General features: G+C 52.2%; 1 protein-coding gene across 1 annotated transcript in view; it reads right to left on the bottom strand.

Moving 5' to 3' along the window:
• Positions 1 to 18,303, bottom strand: part of HIVEP3 (HIVEP zinc finger 3) — a 447,252-nt gene that overhangs the window by 31,824 nt on the left and 397,125 nt on the right. Inside the window, exon 6 of the mRNA XM_035018861.1 lies at positions 17,258 to 17,403. Coding sequence (XP_034874752.1) covers positions 17,258 to 17,403 — 146 coding nt within the window. The remainder of the gene's footprint in view (positions 1 to 17,257; positions 17,404 to 18,303) is intronic.

Raw genomic sequence — 18,303 nt, 5'->3', positions numbered from 1 at the left:
TCCTAGAGAGAAAGGCTCCCCCTGCCAAGGCCAGGGATGCCAGGGAGCCTGGGGGAGCCCGGCTTGCTGCTTTCAGCATGCTGTCCTGCCTCAGAGGGGAAGGGTACCCCCTCTTTGATGAGGACTTGAGCAGGCATCATGCCCCGACCTACTGGACCCCAGAGAGAGCCTTATACATTCACAGCAGCCTCTCCCCGGCCCCAGGTGAGGGCTGACCTTCAGAGGCCCTTTAGAGGAGTGGGGCCAACAAAGGCCCCTAAAAAGGGGGAGGGAGAGAGCCTAGACAGTGTGGGGACACCCATGGGTGCCTGTTCTGCCAGACCCCAGGACCACTGTTGGAGTCTGGGCAGGGGCCGCAGCTGGGCCCAAGTCCCGCCTCGGCTGCCTCCATCCATCCCCCGGTGGGAGCTCCTGGGTCGCTGCTCAGCCTGCAGCTGGCTCCCTAGGGGACACTGGGTTCCCTGGGTTCCAGACCCATTCAAGCCACCATCTCCTGCTCGGCCCCACGGGGCTCTTCCCTCCTCATGGCTGATCACAGAGGAGGATGTGAGTCTCCAGCTGCCTTCCTCATTGGAAGGGCTTAACCGCTCACTGCGATGGTGAAAACCCAGAGTCCACAGAATGCCACCACCAGTGGGTTACAACCCTCGGGGAAATCATGGTTCCTAGAGTCTCCTCCTGAGCTCACAAGCTAAGCAGTCCCAGAAACTTCCGAGAGACGGATCTGAGGTGGCACAGCTGCTAGATCTGCTGAAGTTTTGAAAGTCTACAGGAACTGGCCTCCCCCTCTCTGCGAGGGGATGGCTCTTCTTCCTTCTGAATCAGCCTGCGTCCAACCGGGCCCCCACCGGGCGAACACACTTTCCTACCTGACCCCTCGGCCTCCTGAACAGCACAGCCTGGACAAGCCTCCCTGGGCCTCTGGACCCTGCCTGCTGCCTCGGCTCCTTGCCGCCACCCCTGGGGAGGTGCCCTCCCTGCTCCTGGCTCCAGTCCCCGGAAGCCCTGCCTGGCCCCTGGCTGGCTGCCTCCTGGCCCCAGTCTGCCGGCCTTACTTGCCAACGGGTCATAAGGCCTCGCTCACAGCCTGGCTTCTCCCCTGGCTGCCTTAGGCTCGTTTGGGCTCCTGCGTCCTGCCCGGTCTGTTGCCACCATGTTCCTGGGAACCTGCCTGCCGGGCATACCCACCCCCTGCTGCCCTGCTCTGGCCCGATCTGTCTTCTGCTGGGTGCTGTGCCCCAGGTCACACCTCCTTCCACCCTCCTACCAGCTGGGCTGTCCCTCTTTCGTTGGCAAGCCACCCACGGTGACAGATGACACCTGTCCACAGCACAGGTCCAAAATTCTGCCTGGAGTTCAGGCCCCGCTTGTCTTTGGTCTGATGCCCTTAGCTCCCCCTCTTGGCCTTGGCTGACTCCACTTGTCCAGGAATTTGCCCGACAGCCCCTGACAGCCTGCATCCCCTTTCAACTCTTTCCTCGATTTCTGGCTTCCTCAGTCGCCTTTCTTCTGAGCCAAATTGGTTCTCTTTTTTCATTTTACATTTTTATTTTGAAGCTATGACAAACATACAAAAAAGTTAAAAGTATGACGAAAAAAAAAAAAAACACTTTCTCCCTGAACCAGTGGAGGGCAAGTTGCCATGTCCCAACCTCCCCGAATTCTTTAGTTCATATCTCCTCCATCCAAGGCCTCCCTAGCCGCGTCCCTCCACCTCTCTAGCCACGGCCCACCCCTAGGGGGGTGCCCTCCTCCACCTGTGTGGGCCGTGGCCCCCCAACCAGGCTGCCCCATGTTTTCTCCAGAACCAAAGGCATCCTCTGGGGTCAATCATCTCTCTTCATGGGAGCTGAAAGCACTGCAGGTTTCCAACTCACTAGCACGCCAGAACCGTCTCCCTGCCATCAGCAAGATGACACGTGTTCCCCTACACTCCTACACACGACCACATCATCCTTCCTCCCTTCCTCCCACTGGCATGTTTTGAATGGGGGTCAACAGGACGGCTTCTGTCATTAACACGCCATATTAATGTCTTCCTGGACCACAGTTTCCTCATTGGCAAAGTGAGGAATTTGGGTGAAATGATTTCTGGGGACCCTTTCGTAATACGAGTAATAGTAGACTTTCACTGAGCACTTATTATGCACCAAGCACAGGACATTCTTTACATGGAGCATCTTAGTTAATCCTCACTCAAACCCTTTGAGATAGAATTACCGTTACCATTTCCATCTTACAGATGGGGAAACTGAGGCATGGAGGTGTTATCTAGCTTACTTCACATCAGAAGGGCACCCTGATAGATCCAGGATTCCCACGCAGGCCATTTGGCTTCCGTCCACTTTACCACAAAGTGCTTGTAAAAGGCAGGAGACATCAGGAATTTACCCTTTACTTGAAGAGGCAATCATATAAGTAAATATTGATAATTCATGGCAGAATAAGAGGTCAATTCACTGCGTGCCAGGCCCTGTGCCAGGTACTTACAAACATTGTTTCCTTTTATTCTCAACAACTTTGGTAAATAGGGATCATTAGGATTCTCACTTTCCAGCTGAGAGGGCTGAGCCATGGAGAGGTTAAGTCTTTCTAATCAGTGACAGAGTCAGGATTTGAACCCAGGTCTGGCTGGTGCCGAAGCCGTGCTCTTGTCACCGTGGTCTACTGCCAAACTGAGACGGGGGCTCTGTGTGGCATGCAGGGAGTGAAGGATGCCCCCCCCCCCCACTCCCTCTCTTGGCAATGGGCTAGGGTGGGGTGTGCCAGACTCTGGGCAAGGGTTTCACATGTCTGATTCTATTTGCCGTTCCTGACAGCCCCGAGAGGACTCTCCATCTCCAGAGTGGAGAAAGGCACCCAGGAGCACCAAAGAGTGAGGCGGACAGGCACAGGGCAGCACGGTATGGCTGGCGGGAGGCATCCGTGTCTCCTGGAGCTGGGCCTCCACCCTGTGGATGGCAAGGAAGAGGAGACCCTGCAGCTGGGACCCCACCCCCAAGGGACTATAGGCCATGGAGAAAGAGTAACTCTCTTCTCATTTTTCTAAGCTGTGGGGCCAGAGAACCCTAGAGATTGAGCCTCTCCTTTGCCCTCCTTGTCCCTTCACCTATATGTGCTCAGGCAAGCAATCCCCAGTACCCAGCTCTGGGCTCCGAAAGAAATTCTTCCCGACAGATGTCTCATCTCAGGCTGAGGCATACAGCCAAAGGCTCCTGCCCAAGAAGGGGCACCCTGCAGTTGAGCTTGGATTCGATTCTCTGACAGCTAGAAGAGGCCAGCTTCTCCTCAGGGAGGACAAGGGCTCACAATAGCCCGCATAGCTCCCTTGCCCGGGCCGTTCCCTGAAGACTGTATCTGAGCAACAGCTCCTCTCAGGATCAAGTGCAGAGCTGAATGAGCTCATCCTCTGATAAGAGCCTACATGTCACATTATGATAGCCAGAGAGCCTTCACCCAGGCCAGGTGGCAATCATTCGTTCTACGGATAAGACTGAGGTTCATAAAGAGCAAAGGCACCATCCAGAATCTCAGCGCCAGTGCCAGCAGTCAGCGCTCAGACCCCAGCCCCGACTCTAAGACTCAAGCCCTCTCTCACATCCTCCAATTACCAAGGAGGAAGCTGAGATCCAGAGAGGGGACAGACTTACCCAAACTTGCCATGGCTGGGCTCACACCATGTTACCTCCTTCCCTATACGGGGCCTCATTTCAAACAACGCCCGAAGGTGGAAAAGGCCAAAGTTTCCTGTGATTTGCAGCTAATAAAATCCAGGGGACCCCTGTTCAACACCAGTGTCATACATTCCATCTGCCCCACAGCCCATGTGCCTTTTTTTCTTTTTTTTCCTTTTTACTGTCCCAGGATCAACCAGTCACGGACCTGGAGCTGACCTCCAACTCTCTCCCTTCTGACGTGCGGTCCACCCGCAGCCGGGCCCACAAAGACACCCTGGCGTACAGCTCTCAGTGGCTCTACGGACTGGGCAGAAGGAGCACCTCAGCCCGGAGAAGATGAGAGTCGCGCTGGGGGGGAAGGTGGGAAGGAAGAGAGGAAGATGGGAGGAAGGAGAGAACAATGCAGAAGGAAGGAAGCAAGGAAGGAAGTGGCACCTTTGTTGAGCACTTCCTGCTCGCCAGGCCAGTGTCAGCGGCCCCATGCTATCTTGCCATTCATTTCTCACAAGCAGCCTGTGAAGTGGATACTACTGACCCTATTTTTAGGGACTGGCCAGTAATTGTCAGAGGTGGGGCTGGAATCTGATTTTCTCTCGGTCCAGAGCCCAAAGACTTCCTAGACTTTCTGGAACTGGCACTTTGCCCTGTACTCCTCTGACTCCTAGAAGTTTCAGGAGGCGCCATAGGGGCTCCCAGGGCCTACGGGGGAGCCTGACAGGGTGGCTTTCCCTGAGGTTCTTCAGAAGAATGAATTCCATGGCTAAAACATATTTAAAAACAACCCTACTAGTAGTCTGTTATTAAAGATGGTGCAGAAAGCATTCTTTCTTCTCTCTCTGCTTTTCTGCCTCCTCACCTCTCCCCACCCCCTCTCTGCCCTCTCTCTCTCTTTCCCCCTTTTCTCTTCTTTTCTTTTCCTTTGGCATCATACACTTACAAAGAAGAGAAAGGCTGGGGAGGACACTGGCAATAAACTTGCAGAAGCTGGAAAGAAATAAATGGGTGGAAAAGACTTTGCAGACTCAAGAAAATGGGATCCTGCATTGACAGTAGGGAGTGTGGGAACCATCCCGACTTAGACCACAGGCTCTCTCAAGGACTCTGGAGACAAGGGTGGGGGGAACCAAGAGAAGGAGGACTGCTTTTATTTACTTATTTACTCATTTATTTTTATTTTTTAGAGCAGGGAGAGGGATGAAGAGTGACAGGAGCTGGTGATTGACTGATTTTTAAGTAAACTCTACCCCAAACATGGGACTCATACTCACAAACCCGAGATCAAGAGCCAAGTGCCCCAGGGTGACTGCTTTTATTTTTATTTATTTTTAATTTTTTAAAAGATTTTATTTATTTATTTGAGAGAGAGAGAGAGTACAAGCAGGGGTGAGAGGCAGAGGGAGAGGGAGAAGCAGACTCCCCACTGAGCAGGGAGCTGAGATCATGACCTGAGCTGAAGGCAGACTCTTAACCAACTGAGCCACCCAGGTGCCCTTATTTTTAATTTTTTAAGGTAATCTCTACATCCAACATGGGGTTTGAACTCAACAGCCTGAGATCAAGAGCCACACGTTCCACCAACTGAGCCAGCCAAATGCCCCTCAGGATGACTGCTTTTATACCCCTAGCCCTTCCTCAACTTCAGCAGCCAGGAGACCACTCCTCCTCCACCCCAGAGAAAGTCTGGAAGTTTCTCTGCCAAGGATGGAATGGGAGGCCTTTGAGGAGGGCATCAGGCGAGCTGAGGGCAGGCAGACAGGATGAGGGGATGAGGGGATGAAATGGATGCATAACTGGGTACCAGGGCTCCTCTCCCCTCCACCTCCCACCTTTTCCCTTTCTGTGGCTCCCAAAATAGAAACTCTACACCCTTCACTCAGGAAACTGGAGCCTTCACGGGGGTTCTGGCCAAGCAGAAAGACCTAAAGGCACTGTCACTGCAGTGACCCCAGAGGAAGGGCCTGGATGGGCAGCTACCAGGACACGTGCTGTCGATGAGCCTCTCTCACACCTGGAGCTGCCGGTCACCTGTGAGCCTCCTATTCTTAAACAAGTGAAGACACCAGAGGTCACCAGACAACTGAGAAAAGGGACAAACACATGGATCAAAGGGAACCTGAGGGGAACAGAAACCAGGTAGAAAAGAAAACTAAAACCAAAAGCGACTAACATTAACAGCCTCTGAGAGATAAGAGAAGGTACTGGGATCCATCAAATAAGAATAGGATACTATTAAAGAGAAACATCCAGGGAAAGAAAGGAACTCTTGAAAATTAAAGATGCAATAGCAGAAAAGAACAAAATGGCCGGAAGACAAAATGGAGAGAAGTACCCAGAAAGTAGGGCAAAAATACAAAGAGATGGGAAATCTGACAGAGAGGTACGACAATCGGAGAAACAAGCCAAGAGGTCCAAGCCCTGAATCCCAGGACATCCAGAGAGAGGGGAGAGAAGTCATCAAGGAAGCAATGCAGGACCATTTTGTGAAGCTCAAGTTCCTGAGTTGTCAGACTGGAAGAGACACCGCCTCAGAGAGACCGCACCAGGAGCCACGCCTGTGACACTGAGCTTGAAGGGAAGATCCAGAGACAGTCGCGGCGAATGGAAGGAACAGGAACCAGAACGGATTTGGAACTCTTGACAGCAACCGGAGGCCCAAGGACAAGGCAGCAACACCTTTAGAACTCTGAAGGAATGTGATTTCCAGCCTGGAATTGTACACTTCGAGCAACCGAGAAACAGAATAAAGACATTCCAACATCTTCAGTCATGTCAAGTGCCCAAAACCCCTCACCCGTCAGAGACCCTTTCTCCAGAAGACCCTACTGAAGGATGGTCTCTGTGAAAATGAGGAGGCAGGTGAGGAAAAGGAAGACGTAAGTTTGCAGAGAGAGGAGATCCGATACAGGAGGAAGAGATTCTCTGGGCATCGGGGGTGAAGGGAGACCCCGGGGTGGCAGCTGGCACTGGGCAGAGGGAGCTGCTGGGCGATACGGGAGGGGCTGCGTCAGCACCATGGAGTTTACACAGTGGCCCGTGCAGCCAAATGTCTGGAAGGGGTTTCGGTGAGGTGAGAATTTGAGGGTTGAATTAGTAATAAATATATGGAAAAATAAGTGAACACGCACACCCACTTTTATCCACAGAGAAAATAGAAAAGTTGTACAGGAAAGAAAAAGGAACCACGGGTCATTATGTGACTTGACTGTGAATTATGTGTGTGCCATTCTCATGAGAGGCCGGGGAAACGGGGGGCCCGGGGGGCATGTGGAGAGGCTCTTGGCTCGCTAGTTATGCCGAAATGCTTCCGTGGTAGCAACCCAGGCCCATTTGTTAGAGACGGAAGGGTAAACAAAGAAACAAAATGTATGGAAATAATTCGTTCTTTAAACTCTGTGCCTGTGCAACTTCAATAAAATTAAAACCAGAAAGAATGAGAGTGTGTGCATGTCACTGTGTCCCTAAGAGGCCACTGTTCCCGAAGGAGAGACAGGGAGAAGCCAGCTTCCTCCTGGGCGCTGGCCCGGATTCCCCGGGACAGGAGAGGCCAGGACTCAGTCATACCCATCCAAGCCTAGCGGATGCCGTGTCCTCAGCTCTCAAGAGCCACAGTGGGTTGGGGTGAGGACCCCACTTCCTGCACTCCCTCCCCCTCCAGCTGAGCCCCGTGCCACCTTAGATCCCCTACTGGAACTCAGGGGGCATCGTCCGCTCGAGAAATAGGATTCTCCTTTAAATTTTAATAGGATGCATTTAGGTTTTCTCTGACAGTCTTCAGGGCTCCGGGGACTCTGGCCCCAGCCCACATAGACACTCAGTCTGCCCTATGATCAATATGTCTTTTCTCGTTTCCATTTTGCTTTCATGCTGTCTTTTTTTTATTGTCCGTGACTTGGGTTTCGTAGTGACATAATCAGCTCTCTCTAATGCCTGGAGTGAGCGTTCCCTGGGAAGTCCTTCGAGTCCTCAGGAGGAGGATGCCAGGCCAGTACTTTGAGTCGACCTCACTAGACTAACATCCGATCTGGGCATACCTCAGACATACTGCAGGTTCACTTCCAGACCCCGCAATAAAGCAAGACAGATGAATGTTTTTGGTTTCCCAGTGAATACAAGAGTTGTGTTTACCGGATGCTGTATGTAGTCTAGTAAATGTGTAATAGCATTATGTCTAAAAGGTGCACATAACTCTTAATTTAAAAATATTTCATTGCTAAAGAAACGCTAACCATCATCTGAGCTTTCAGCGAGTCACAGTCTTTTTGCTGGTGGAGGGTCTTGCCTCAGTGCTGGTGGCCGCTGACTGGTCAGGGTGTGGGTGCTGAAGGCCGGGGTGGCTGTGGTGATTTCTTAAAATAAGACAATAATGAAGTTTGACTCTTCCTTTCACGAACGATTTCCCTGCAGCATGTAACTCTGTTTGATAACGTTTCACCCACAGCAGACCTTCTTCCAAAATTGGAGTCAACCCTCTCAGACTCTGCCACGGCTTCATCAACTCAGTGTGTCCTTTGTTGTCATTTCCACAGTCTTCACAGCATCTTCACGAGCAGGAGATTCGATCTCAAGAAACCACGTTCTTTGTTCATCCAAAGCAGCAACTCCTCATCCATTCGGGTTCGATCATGAGATGGCAGCATTTCAATCACATCTTCAAGCTCCACTTGGAATCCTAGTTCTCTTGCTCTTTCCACCCCATCTGTGGCTACTTCCTCCATCAAGTCTCAAACCTCTCATTTATCAACAAGCCATGATCTGCAAAGTGCAATAAAGTGAAGCCCAGTAAAACGAGGTGTGCCTATATTCTTATTTGAGGGGATAATCTTCACAAAGGAAGAACCTTCCCAAGAATCTTAAGTGGTTTCCTGGGGACAGAAATTTCCTGCCCTTGTTTTCAAAATAGCCATTCACAAATCTACTGTTGGCCAAGACCCAGAGCCTGGATTGGGTCTGAGAGAACCCTCCCTGCTTCCTAGTCCAAACCATCAACCTGCTCGCCTGGTAGCCAGCATCCTTCCTCCTCCTGCTCCAGAGGAGGTGGCCCCTTCTCAACAGGGCTGTGGCCCCGCCCCCTTGACCCTTCTCCAGTGCCCTGCTCCTGCACTCTGCCCCTTGCTAGAAGCCATGCCTAACAGCCCCAGGATCCCTCAGTTTAAACCTTCTACTCTCTCCATTCCACCGTTTCTCCACTTCCCTCCTCAGCCAGCCTCTTGGATGGAGGTTTACCTACCTCTGATGCCTCCACTCCTCATCTCAGCGCATGCATTGGGATTCCGCCTTGACACAAAGAGCTCCCATCCAGGCCACCAGTGACCCCCCTTGTGGCCACATCCCATGGACTCTGCCTGTCCCTCACTTTCCTGGGCCTCTGAGCAGCACTCAGCACAGCTGACCACTTCCTCCCTGAACACCCTCTGCTCTTGGCTTCTAGGACTTCTCGCTTTGCTGGGTGTCATCCTAGTCCTCTGGCTTTTCCTTCTCAAACTCTTTGCAGCTTTGTCTCTACTGGCCTCTAACTGCTGGTAGATCCCGGGCTGGGTCCCGGATGTCCTTTCCTTTTCTCTCATTCTGTCTCCTCAGGTGACCCTCTCCAGACCCATCCCCTAAGTAGCATCCGTGCATTGACAAATACATATCCCAGTGTGTATTTCCAGCTCAGGCCTGACCTCTGAATGCCAGGCTCACCTGTCATCTGTCACGACTGGCATCTCAAAATTAACATGTCCACCAAGTCTGGATCTCCCCTTCCCCAAACCTCTTTCTCATTCTTTTCTCCCCTCCCTGTGCATCTCAGTAAGTGACATCACCATCCAGCCACTGTCACTTGAACCGGAAGTGGGGCAGTCGTCTTAATTCCAAGCTTCTCTTTCTCACCCTCCCATACTTGATTCACTGGAAGTCCTATAGCTACATCCCCATCTCAGCCACTGATGTCTCACGTGGACTCTGCCATATCCTGCCCTTCTGTGCTCCACTCCCACCCCTCCCAGGAGAGATGGAGCAACAGGATTTGGGGAGGAGGAAAAGGAGAACAAAACCCAGTGTGGGCACATGTGATGGGGCTGGACAATTCACTCCCCAGCCCACTGGGGCCACACTCAGAGCTACACGTCCACACTTCCAGGAAGAAGTCTGAGAACTAAGGAGAGATCAGGGCACTGGGGCCCTCTCAGGAAGAAGACAGGGCCCCACATCCAGAGCCGGGCATCTGGAGCCACTTCTCTCTGGCCGCCAGAACACAAGGGATCTGCTCAGCCTGGGAACTGGCAGCCCACGAGCCAGCCCTTTTTTGGCATCACATGTTTCATTTTGACCTTTAACACTTGCAGGAGAGGTCAGCATGCAAACGACCTTGGCTGCCAACCCCAGACACTGGCGTCATCACTGAGACCATCTGACTTTACCTTCCCCAGATCAGGCCTAACTCCAGGTGCCCAGCCTGGTTCAGCACTGACTCTTGTCCTTGCTCCTTCCTGAGACCCAGAGCCTTGATCCTGCTCACAGATTCTAAGAGCTGCTGAGTCCAGGGACCTGCCCCTCACCTACAGTCTCCTGACCATGCTGGAGGAAGATCCCTTCATTTAGTAAACATCCTTTAGTACTGCCTATGTGCCAGGCACTTTTCTCAGCATCAGGGATACCACAATGACCAAATACAATTCCTGCCTTCTCACAGAGCTTACATTCTGGTCGAGGAAATAGAAACAAACTAGTAGACACATGGAAAAAAAACCACAGGGAAGGGGTAGAGGAAATGGCAGAGAAGGGCACAAGAGAGTAGTCTGAGAAGGCTTCACTGAAGGGTAACTAAAAGAAGTGAGGGAGCCATGGGATTCCTGGGGAAAGTGTTCCAGGCAGAGGGCATAGCAAGTGCAAAGGCCCTGAGGCAGAAGCATGTCTGACAAAGAACAAAGAGGCCACTGGCTGGAGCACAGGGAGCAGGGGTAGAGTGGCAGCCAGTGTGCCAGGGAGAAGCTAAGGCCAGCACACATAGGACCTTCGAGGGCTGTGGAGGGTGCAGGACAGCAGTAACAAGGTCTGTTGACTTTAAACAGGATCCCTGTGGTCGCTGGGTTGAGAATACACTGTGGTGGGAAAGGGGGGGATGCAGGAGATTATAGGAGGACACTGTGAGAGATGGCAGTGGCTTGACCCAGGAGGTAAGAAACAAATGGGCAGATTCTGGATCTGGTTTCAAGGGTTGAGTTGACAAGATTTGCTAATGGACATGAGACAGAGCAGTCTGGGGCCTGAACATCTGGAAAAATAAAGTTGGCTGTGCAGAATGTGAACAAGTGAGTTTACTTCTCTCTTTCAAAAGATACTCCTTTTACCTCTGGCCACTTATAAGACTTTCAAAAGGACGTTCAGCGAGTGTGTGGTGATAGACACAGTTTCTTCTACGTTACACAGTACAACGTGTACATTATCGACTCTTGAGCAATATGCAATTTTTGCACCAGTGTGGATGTTCAGAGTGGTTTACCTGATGAGTTTATTGCTTACACCTATCCCCAAAGCTCCAACTTAGCACTATTTATTTGATTCACAATTTCATCAATGTGTTCAAGACATATTACAGAGATAACAAATATTACCAAAGACATAGTTCAACATCATCCTTAATCTAGAGTTCACAGGGAGATGGGGCCAGGCAAAGTAGAAGTTCGGAAATTCGGGAAGAAAAATAATGATAAACTTGTAGGCCTCAAAGTCCAAGAAGAAATGGGATTCTGAAAAATTATTAAGAAAATAACCTTTAAATTTTTTAAAATGAAAACTATTCTCTTCAAGCGACTATTTCATAAACACACACACACACACACACACACTTTAAAAAATATGGGGGCACCATAAAATGTGCGTTGGGTATACCGCATGAGCTCTTAGGCTTGAATAAAATAAATTCAGCTAGGAGAAATGAAAATACATGAGATAGAACAGCACATCTCTTAAAAATATAACTCTCTCTAATGGAGCAATATTGAATTAACTTTTTTTTTAGATTTTATTTATTTATTTGAGACAGAGAGAATGAGAGAGAGAGCACATGAGAGGGGGGAGGGTCAGAGGGAGAAGCAGGCTCCCCGCCGAGCAGGGAGCCCGATGCGGGACTCGATCCAGGGACTCCAGGATCATGACCTGAGCCGAAAGCAGTCGCTTAACCAACTGAGCCACCCAGGCGCCCCGAATTAAGTCAACTTTTAAAATAAATTCTTTAACAACTGTACCAAGAACCTGATGAGTCACTGTGGTTCTCAGCATGTGTGTGTGTTGTTCTAAGGATGAGTTCACTGAACACACCAGTGGAAGTTACACAGATGGCTGGAGACCTGACACGAAGCCCTGGGGAGAAGTCCAGCTGGACATACAAGTCTGGGAGTCATCAGCCCACAGACAGTATAGATAGTCACCTTGGGATTTTAGAGAAAAGGGAAATACTGGAGACCGAGCCCTAGGAACCCTAATGTTTAGAAATCAGGAGATGATGGGAAATCACCAAAGATGATAAGAAAGTACCACTGGCAAAGGAAGAGGATCAAGAAAGATGGCGCCCTGGAAACCAATGGACAAAGGGTTTCAAGGAAGGGGGAAGGAGAAGGGATCAACTATGTTAAATGCTGCTGGCTGGTCAGGGGAGAACAGAATTCTATAGGGTGGAGGGTGCTGTTGACCTTGATAAGAGGAGTTCTGAGGTGTGATGAGCCCAAAGGCCCACCTGGAATGGACTGAGAGAGCAAGGGAGGAAAGATATGGAGGTGAGCAAGTATGGTTAACTCCTTCTGGAGTTTTTCTTTAAAGGGCAGCAGAAAAATCTGGTGATACAGGCCCTTCAGTCAAAGGAGTGTTTTTAAGGTGGGAAAATTTATGTTTGGACACGCTGAATTGAATGGGCCAGGAGAGGGGCAATGGCTGAAGGGATGTGTTGGGGTAAATTGGGGTAGGCGAGAAGAGATGGGACCCAGCACCCTCTGACAGGAGCCCAGCTGCTCTTCTTTCAACTCAGCCGCTGAATACTGCAGTTGGCAGAGCCTGGGATGGAGTCCTGCTAAAGGCCTGAAGGGCTCAGGGGCAGCCCTGGGCAACCCCGTGCCCATGAGTCACCTTACCCATCCTCACTGGCCTCTGCACAGCAGGGCTTCGGTTCCTTGCCCTGGATTCCAGTTCTGAGTTGAGGCTGGGCCACCTCTCTAAACACTGCTCCCCCCTCAATCCCTTACTCCCTGCCTATGGTCACCTTTCTGAAGACCCCCACCCTAGCGGGGCCTGGCCTCTCCAGCTCTTACTGTCCGATTCATCATTCCCTTCAGATTGAAGCACCAACCTCCCCATCCGTCAAAGTTCGGATGACCACTGTCAGCAGCCCAGTAGTTCTTACTGATCCCAGTCTCTCCTTTCACACCAGCCCTTGGAGCTAAGCTCCCAGCTTTCCTTGCAACAAGTGAACTTGAGTTAGGACAATATAGGCATTACCCTCAATGAACAATATAACTTTGTATGAGTGAAAACAACATTCCCTAACAAAGGAGCCCTTCTAACCAAGGCGAATGCATAGGTGCTGGGTGAGAGAGCAACACATTCCTGATGGGCACTCCCAGAGGCTGTCTGGAAAATGCAGGCTTTGTTTGGGTGTGGAAGTGGTGGGGAGCAAAGCAGGGGGCGGGGGGCGCCTGTATGCCAGGAAATCAATGCAATAAATAGGAACCGATGCATAGTGTGTACAAAGCAAGGCCCTAGGACCCAAGTCAAGAGGGGCCCTGGAACGCATTTCAGTGCCATGGTTATTCCAGAAGTAACACAAAGAACCAGGGAGTGTGGAGGGACCCAGGAGGTTAGTTAAAAGAGAGGGTTGAGTACTCTGAAGGCTGGATAGGACTTGGCAGTAGACAGAGCTCAGCAGGCCCAGAGGCGGAAGTACAACAGGGGCAGGTCAGACTGTGGGTCCCAGAAGATCAGGTGGAGTTTTAACTGGGTTCTGTAGATAAGGCCGTCATAGAAGGCCCTGGGGCCAAAGTGTGACACAGGCAGAACCATGATCAAAGACACTCAACGTCACCAACATGGGAGCCTGGGGAGAGGGAGACCAGAGACCACAGCTGAGTCATGAACCACTTTCTGTGGACACCAGAATTGGGGGACTAATTGGAAGTGGCAGGGGGATCAGGGGAAAAGGCGCCCAAGATGATACTAAGGTTTCGAGTGTGAAGGTCTGGGTACATCATCTGAGATCTGGATGCAGAAGATTTCTGTTGGTGGCTTGGTTAGCACACGTTGAAACCGAGGGGCCCAGGAGGCATCAGAAGCAAGAGTATATAGTTCAGGGGTGAGGCTCTATCTGGAGACCCAGATTTAGAGTTGCTGGCACAGTGACAAGGTTTGAAGAGGAGATAGATGATGCTGACAAGGGAGAACACTCAGGGTCAAAAGAAATCAATTCGACTGACCAGGTACACAAGTCACCATTTCACCCAGACTGCTGACCGAGCTACCTTCCCTCTCCGCCTGTCCCAGCCTCACCCACCTTTCCAGGCCTAGCCCCACCATGTCCAGGGGGCTCCTTCTGGCTGTCCAGCCCCAGAGGTCCCCGCCTGCTGGGAGCATCTCAACACTAGCAGTCCACACCTCAGCACCGGGCCTTTGCTGCCACCTGAACTAGTCTCCAAGCACTTTGAGGGCAGAACCATGGTTTACCCCCTTGGCTTTTGGCATCTTCGGGCATTGAAGGCATTGAATAAATGGCTCCTCCTTGATGGATTGGTTAATTGATCGATAGCTGGGTTGGAGGTCAAGACGAAAGATAGGGAGACTAGTGAGTAGGTTGACTAGTGATAAAAAGACTCATGAGCGTGGGGCTCACGGCATCTACTCTTTGTGTCTGGCTTCTCGACTTTTGGCTATGAGTTTGATCTACGTGAATCAACAAGGATACATCTCAACAACACTGTTGAGTAAAAACAACAAGTTGCAGACGGATGTGAGACACACTGGAGTAGTCAGTGCTATCGACCGAATATCTCTCGCCCCCCATGTGCACGGGAGTGCCCTCCTCCGCTCTCACTGAGGCAGGTAAGGCCGTGGGGGGCTCGCCCTGGCCAAGCCACGGGAACAGAAACTTCTGGGGGAAAGCTGTAAGGGCAAGTGCACAACGGACTATTTCTCATCTTCCTCTCTCAGTCTCCATCACCCTAGATCTCTTAGTGACTCCTAGTAACAGAAGCCCACTGCAGACCCTTGTCAAAGAGGTCCCAGAGTGATAGCAACACTTGCTGTGTTAAAAAGAAGAAGAAAAAGAAAGAAAAAAAGAAAGAAACGAGTCTAAGACAAAACTGTGGTGGCCTCAGATGGGTGTGCATGAAGGATATAGTCAGTTTCTGGGTGGGGGACACCTTCGGCAGTTTGAGGGGGACAAGGGGTCTCCTGGCTGGTTGAACAGATGGTCACATCCTTGGCCCCATCCATGAAATGCTGGAGGTGTCCCCAGTTACATGGCAGCCTAGAACATGTTCCCCCAAATTTCCAAACATTCCTGGGGGCGGATAGCAGCCCCCAGAGAACCATGAATACAGAGCGGTCGCCAGAAGTGGGGGGTGGGAGGCGCAGCAGGGGCCTCGATGGGACAGCTGGGCTGCAGGAGAAGAGAATCTGACAGGTGACGCTACATGACCCCAAACTGCTCCAACTGGACGTGGCGAGCTGAGTGCATGAGGGGGGCCTGACGAACAGTCAGATCATCCCGGAGGGGGACACACAAGGTGGGTGGCTCCAGCCGAGATAAAATGCTCTGATGCCCATTTGTCGGCATCATGAACCACGACCCTTATGTGGGGGAAGACAGGATCTCCTGCCAACCCACAAGGCATGTCGTTTCCCCTCTTACAGATGAGGAAACCGAGCTGGAGACACGAGGGCTCGTCTGAGCGGGAGAGAGGTGGGTGGGAGGGGCAGGGAGGATGGGCCTGGAAAGAGAGGGAGATTCTAGAACAGAGTAGGTGGGACTAAGTGACAACCTGGATGGGCAGTGGGGGAGGGGGCCCCAAGGCCCAGGCTGTAGCAAGAGAAGGGGACTCAGGCGTAGCCTCTCACGTTTCTGCTGAAGGCAGACCCTGTGGCGGAGACTCCAGCAGGGAGCTGGAGCTGTGAAGTAACTGGGATAGGGGAGGTCCTGCCAGCTCTGCTTCCTGGGCTCAGGCTTCCCAGGGAAACGAGAGCAGCGGGGAGCTGCCTCGGGGACCCCACCTCCTGTCTGGAGGCAGCTCTTCTCAAGAAAGAAGCCAACCTCTTCGTGCACGCCAGCTACCCCTCAGGAGCCCCTCAGGGCCTCAGATGAGACATAGAGACACCAGAGGGCGCTCTATTCAAATAGCAGGGACAAAAGTGGTGTGTCCTCCGTCGGAAAGAGGCTTAGTATTTTGAAAAACCTTAGGTCCAGTGTTTCCCAATGGAGCTGCTCCTGGAACTCTACACAGGATGTTTCTCCCCTGGAGGGTGGTATCCCTACCACTGCATTTTTATTTTATTTTATTTTTTGCCATCCTTGAGCCCCTCCATGTCACTGTGACAACCCAACTCCCCAAGTTTTGTTTCCAAACACCCCCTCTCCTGATAGTCCCTGCTCCTCACTGATACCAGAAGATGCCTTCCGGTGGCCCTGGGGAGCTTGGCCGTCTCCGCTGTCCCAAACCAACAGAGGGATCCGGCACCTCCCACTTTGACCTTGTGAGTTAGGCACTCGCAGGCTCTGGAGGCTGGCAGGCCCCGTGTTGACTGGCGCTCGTGCTCATGAGGACTCTCCTCCTTGGGAGGTAGGTGTTCCCTCATGCTATCGTCCCTTGGGACTGGGTGGGACGAGGGCTGCATTGATCACACTGGGGACACAGACACAGGACCCTGAGACAGACACCACACCCCAGGGAGCAAACACGTGGTCACATAGAACACAGCTTGCACAAAACTTCCACGAAGCAAGTCCGCAACAAGGCACCCTTCTGAAGCCCAGAGGGCCCCACAGTGTGAGTTGTGAGATGTTTAGATCGTTGGGTTTCCAAAGATAAGCACCAACAGTAAAAAAAAAACAACCAGCAATGATATTCCAAATATTTACCAACCACTGAGTCCTGGACCCCGAATGGAGACCAGTGTAGACAGCCAGAGTGAGCAGTGCCTTCATCATCAGCCCCGCGAACAGCCTGTGGGCAGAGCCCGAGTCCCCTGTGAAAGGCATGCCAAGGTGGCTGCTTGCGCAGGACAGAGGTGACTTTTGGGGAACACACACCAAGGTAAATGGCAGTCCGGGCAGGACTTAGGAAGCACGCTATCAGCTCCAGTGCAGCGACTAGAAAGCCAGCTGGAGAAAGACCCAGACTGCTCCAGTCCTCAGCACGCAGCCAGCTCCCATCCCCCGCCAGGGAGCCCGGTGTTCTGAAACAGAGGCGGCCTGCGAGTCCCACGAAGGTGGCCTCTGCTGGAAAGCGCCTGTGGGCACAGCCCGTCCTGGGGAGACGCTCACCGCCTCTCACCACAGACGGTACCACCTCTTCCTCCACAGGAAGAACCAAACATTGCAAACCGAACGTGATTCTTACCCTCCTTCGAAGATTTTGATCCTCGCTGGCTCCCCTCTTTTGGAGGCAGGAGCGTCCTCCTCCGGCTTCCCTCGCTTCTCTTCTTCCTTCTGCACTCTAGCTAGATCTTTCTGGCCTTCCGGGGAAACCAGCGAAGGGAGGTGAACCTGGCCCACCGCAGGAATGACAAAATCACTGCCGTTAACTGGGAGTACTGGAACAGGGCCGTCGATGGCGCTGCATGCTTACACCTCACTGTGTGTGGCTCCCTCACTCTTCCCTCCACCCTGTGAAGACATGCTAGAAGCTCCAGCCGGCAGAAAGAAGGACATGGATCCACAGAGAGCTGAACTCCCTTCTTCAAGGCCACCTGGTTAGTTGGTGTCAAAACCGGGACTCCCACCAGGACTTTCTCCAGGGTAGACCAGGCCTTCCCACGGGAGCTGTGTTTGCTTTCCCTTTCGCACTAGTCTAGAACCTTCTGGGGACAGGTCCTCATCCTGATGTCCTCGGTCACCCCCACACCCAAAACAGGGCCTGCCTCAGAGAAGGTGCGTGAGAGATGGTGACTCCACCCCGGAGATTAGCTGCTCCAATTCTCTTTTACAGATCAGAAAATCAAGGTCACCCTGCAAGTTAAGGGCATGGGTGCAGGTCTCCTGAGGGCCCTGAGCAAGCCTTTGTGCACTCACTGAGGGGCATGCACTTGGGGGGGGGGCGGCGGCGGTGTGCAGGCTCTGGCCGGTAGTCTAAGGGAACCCATTCTCTTCACAGAGCTACGGGCCTCAGTGGTGAGAGCGGGCTCAGGAGGGAAACAGGTCCTCTAGACCCCCTGATGGGAGCACCGGGTGGGCACACCCCTGAAGAGGGAGCAGTTGATGCTGGGCTGGGGGATGGGGCCAGCCGTGCCCAGAGTGAGACTCTCCTACTTCACGTCACTGTCAATTAAGGTCATGTTTCCGGCCCCTGGGAGAAGGACCCATGTCTCCTGGTGCCCGGACAATCTAAACCACAGGCTCGGGGTCAGCCGTGCCGCCTGCCCCTATAAGGGTCGCGTGGCCTGAGCA

Source organism: Mirounga leonina, unplaced genomic scaffold, assembly GCF_011800145.1.
Source record: "Mirounga leonina isolate KUSES-001 unplaced genomic scaffold, KU_Mleo_1.0 Mir_173, whole genome shotgun sequence".
Taxonomy (NCBI): domain Eukaryota; kingdom Metazoa; phylum Chordata; class Mammalia; order Carnivora; family Phocidae; genus Mirounga; species Mirounga leonina.
Note: the sequence above shows the minus strand (reverse complement) of the source record. Positions and strands in the feature narration are given on the sequence as shown.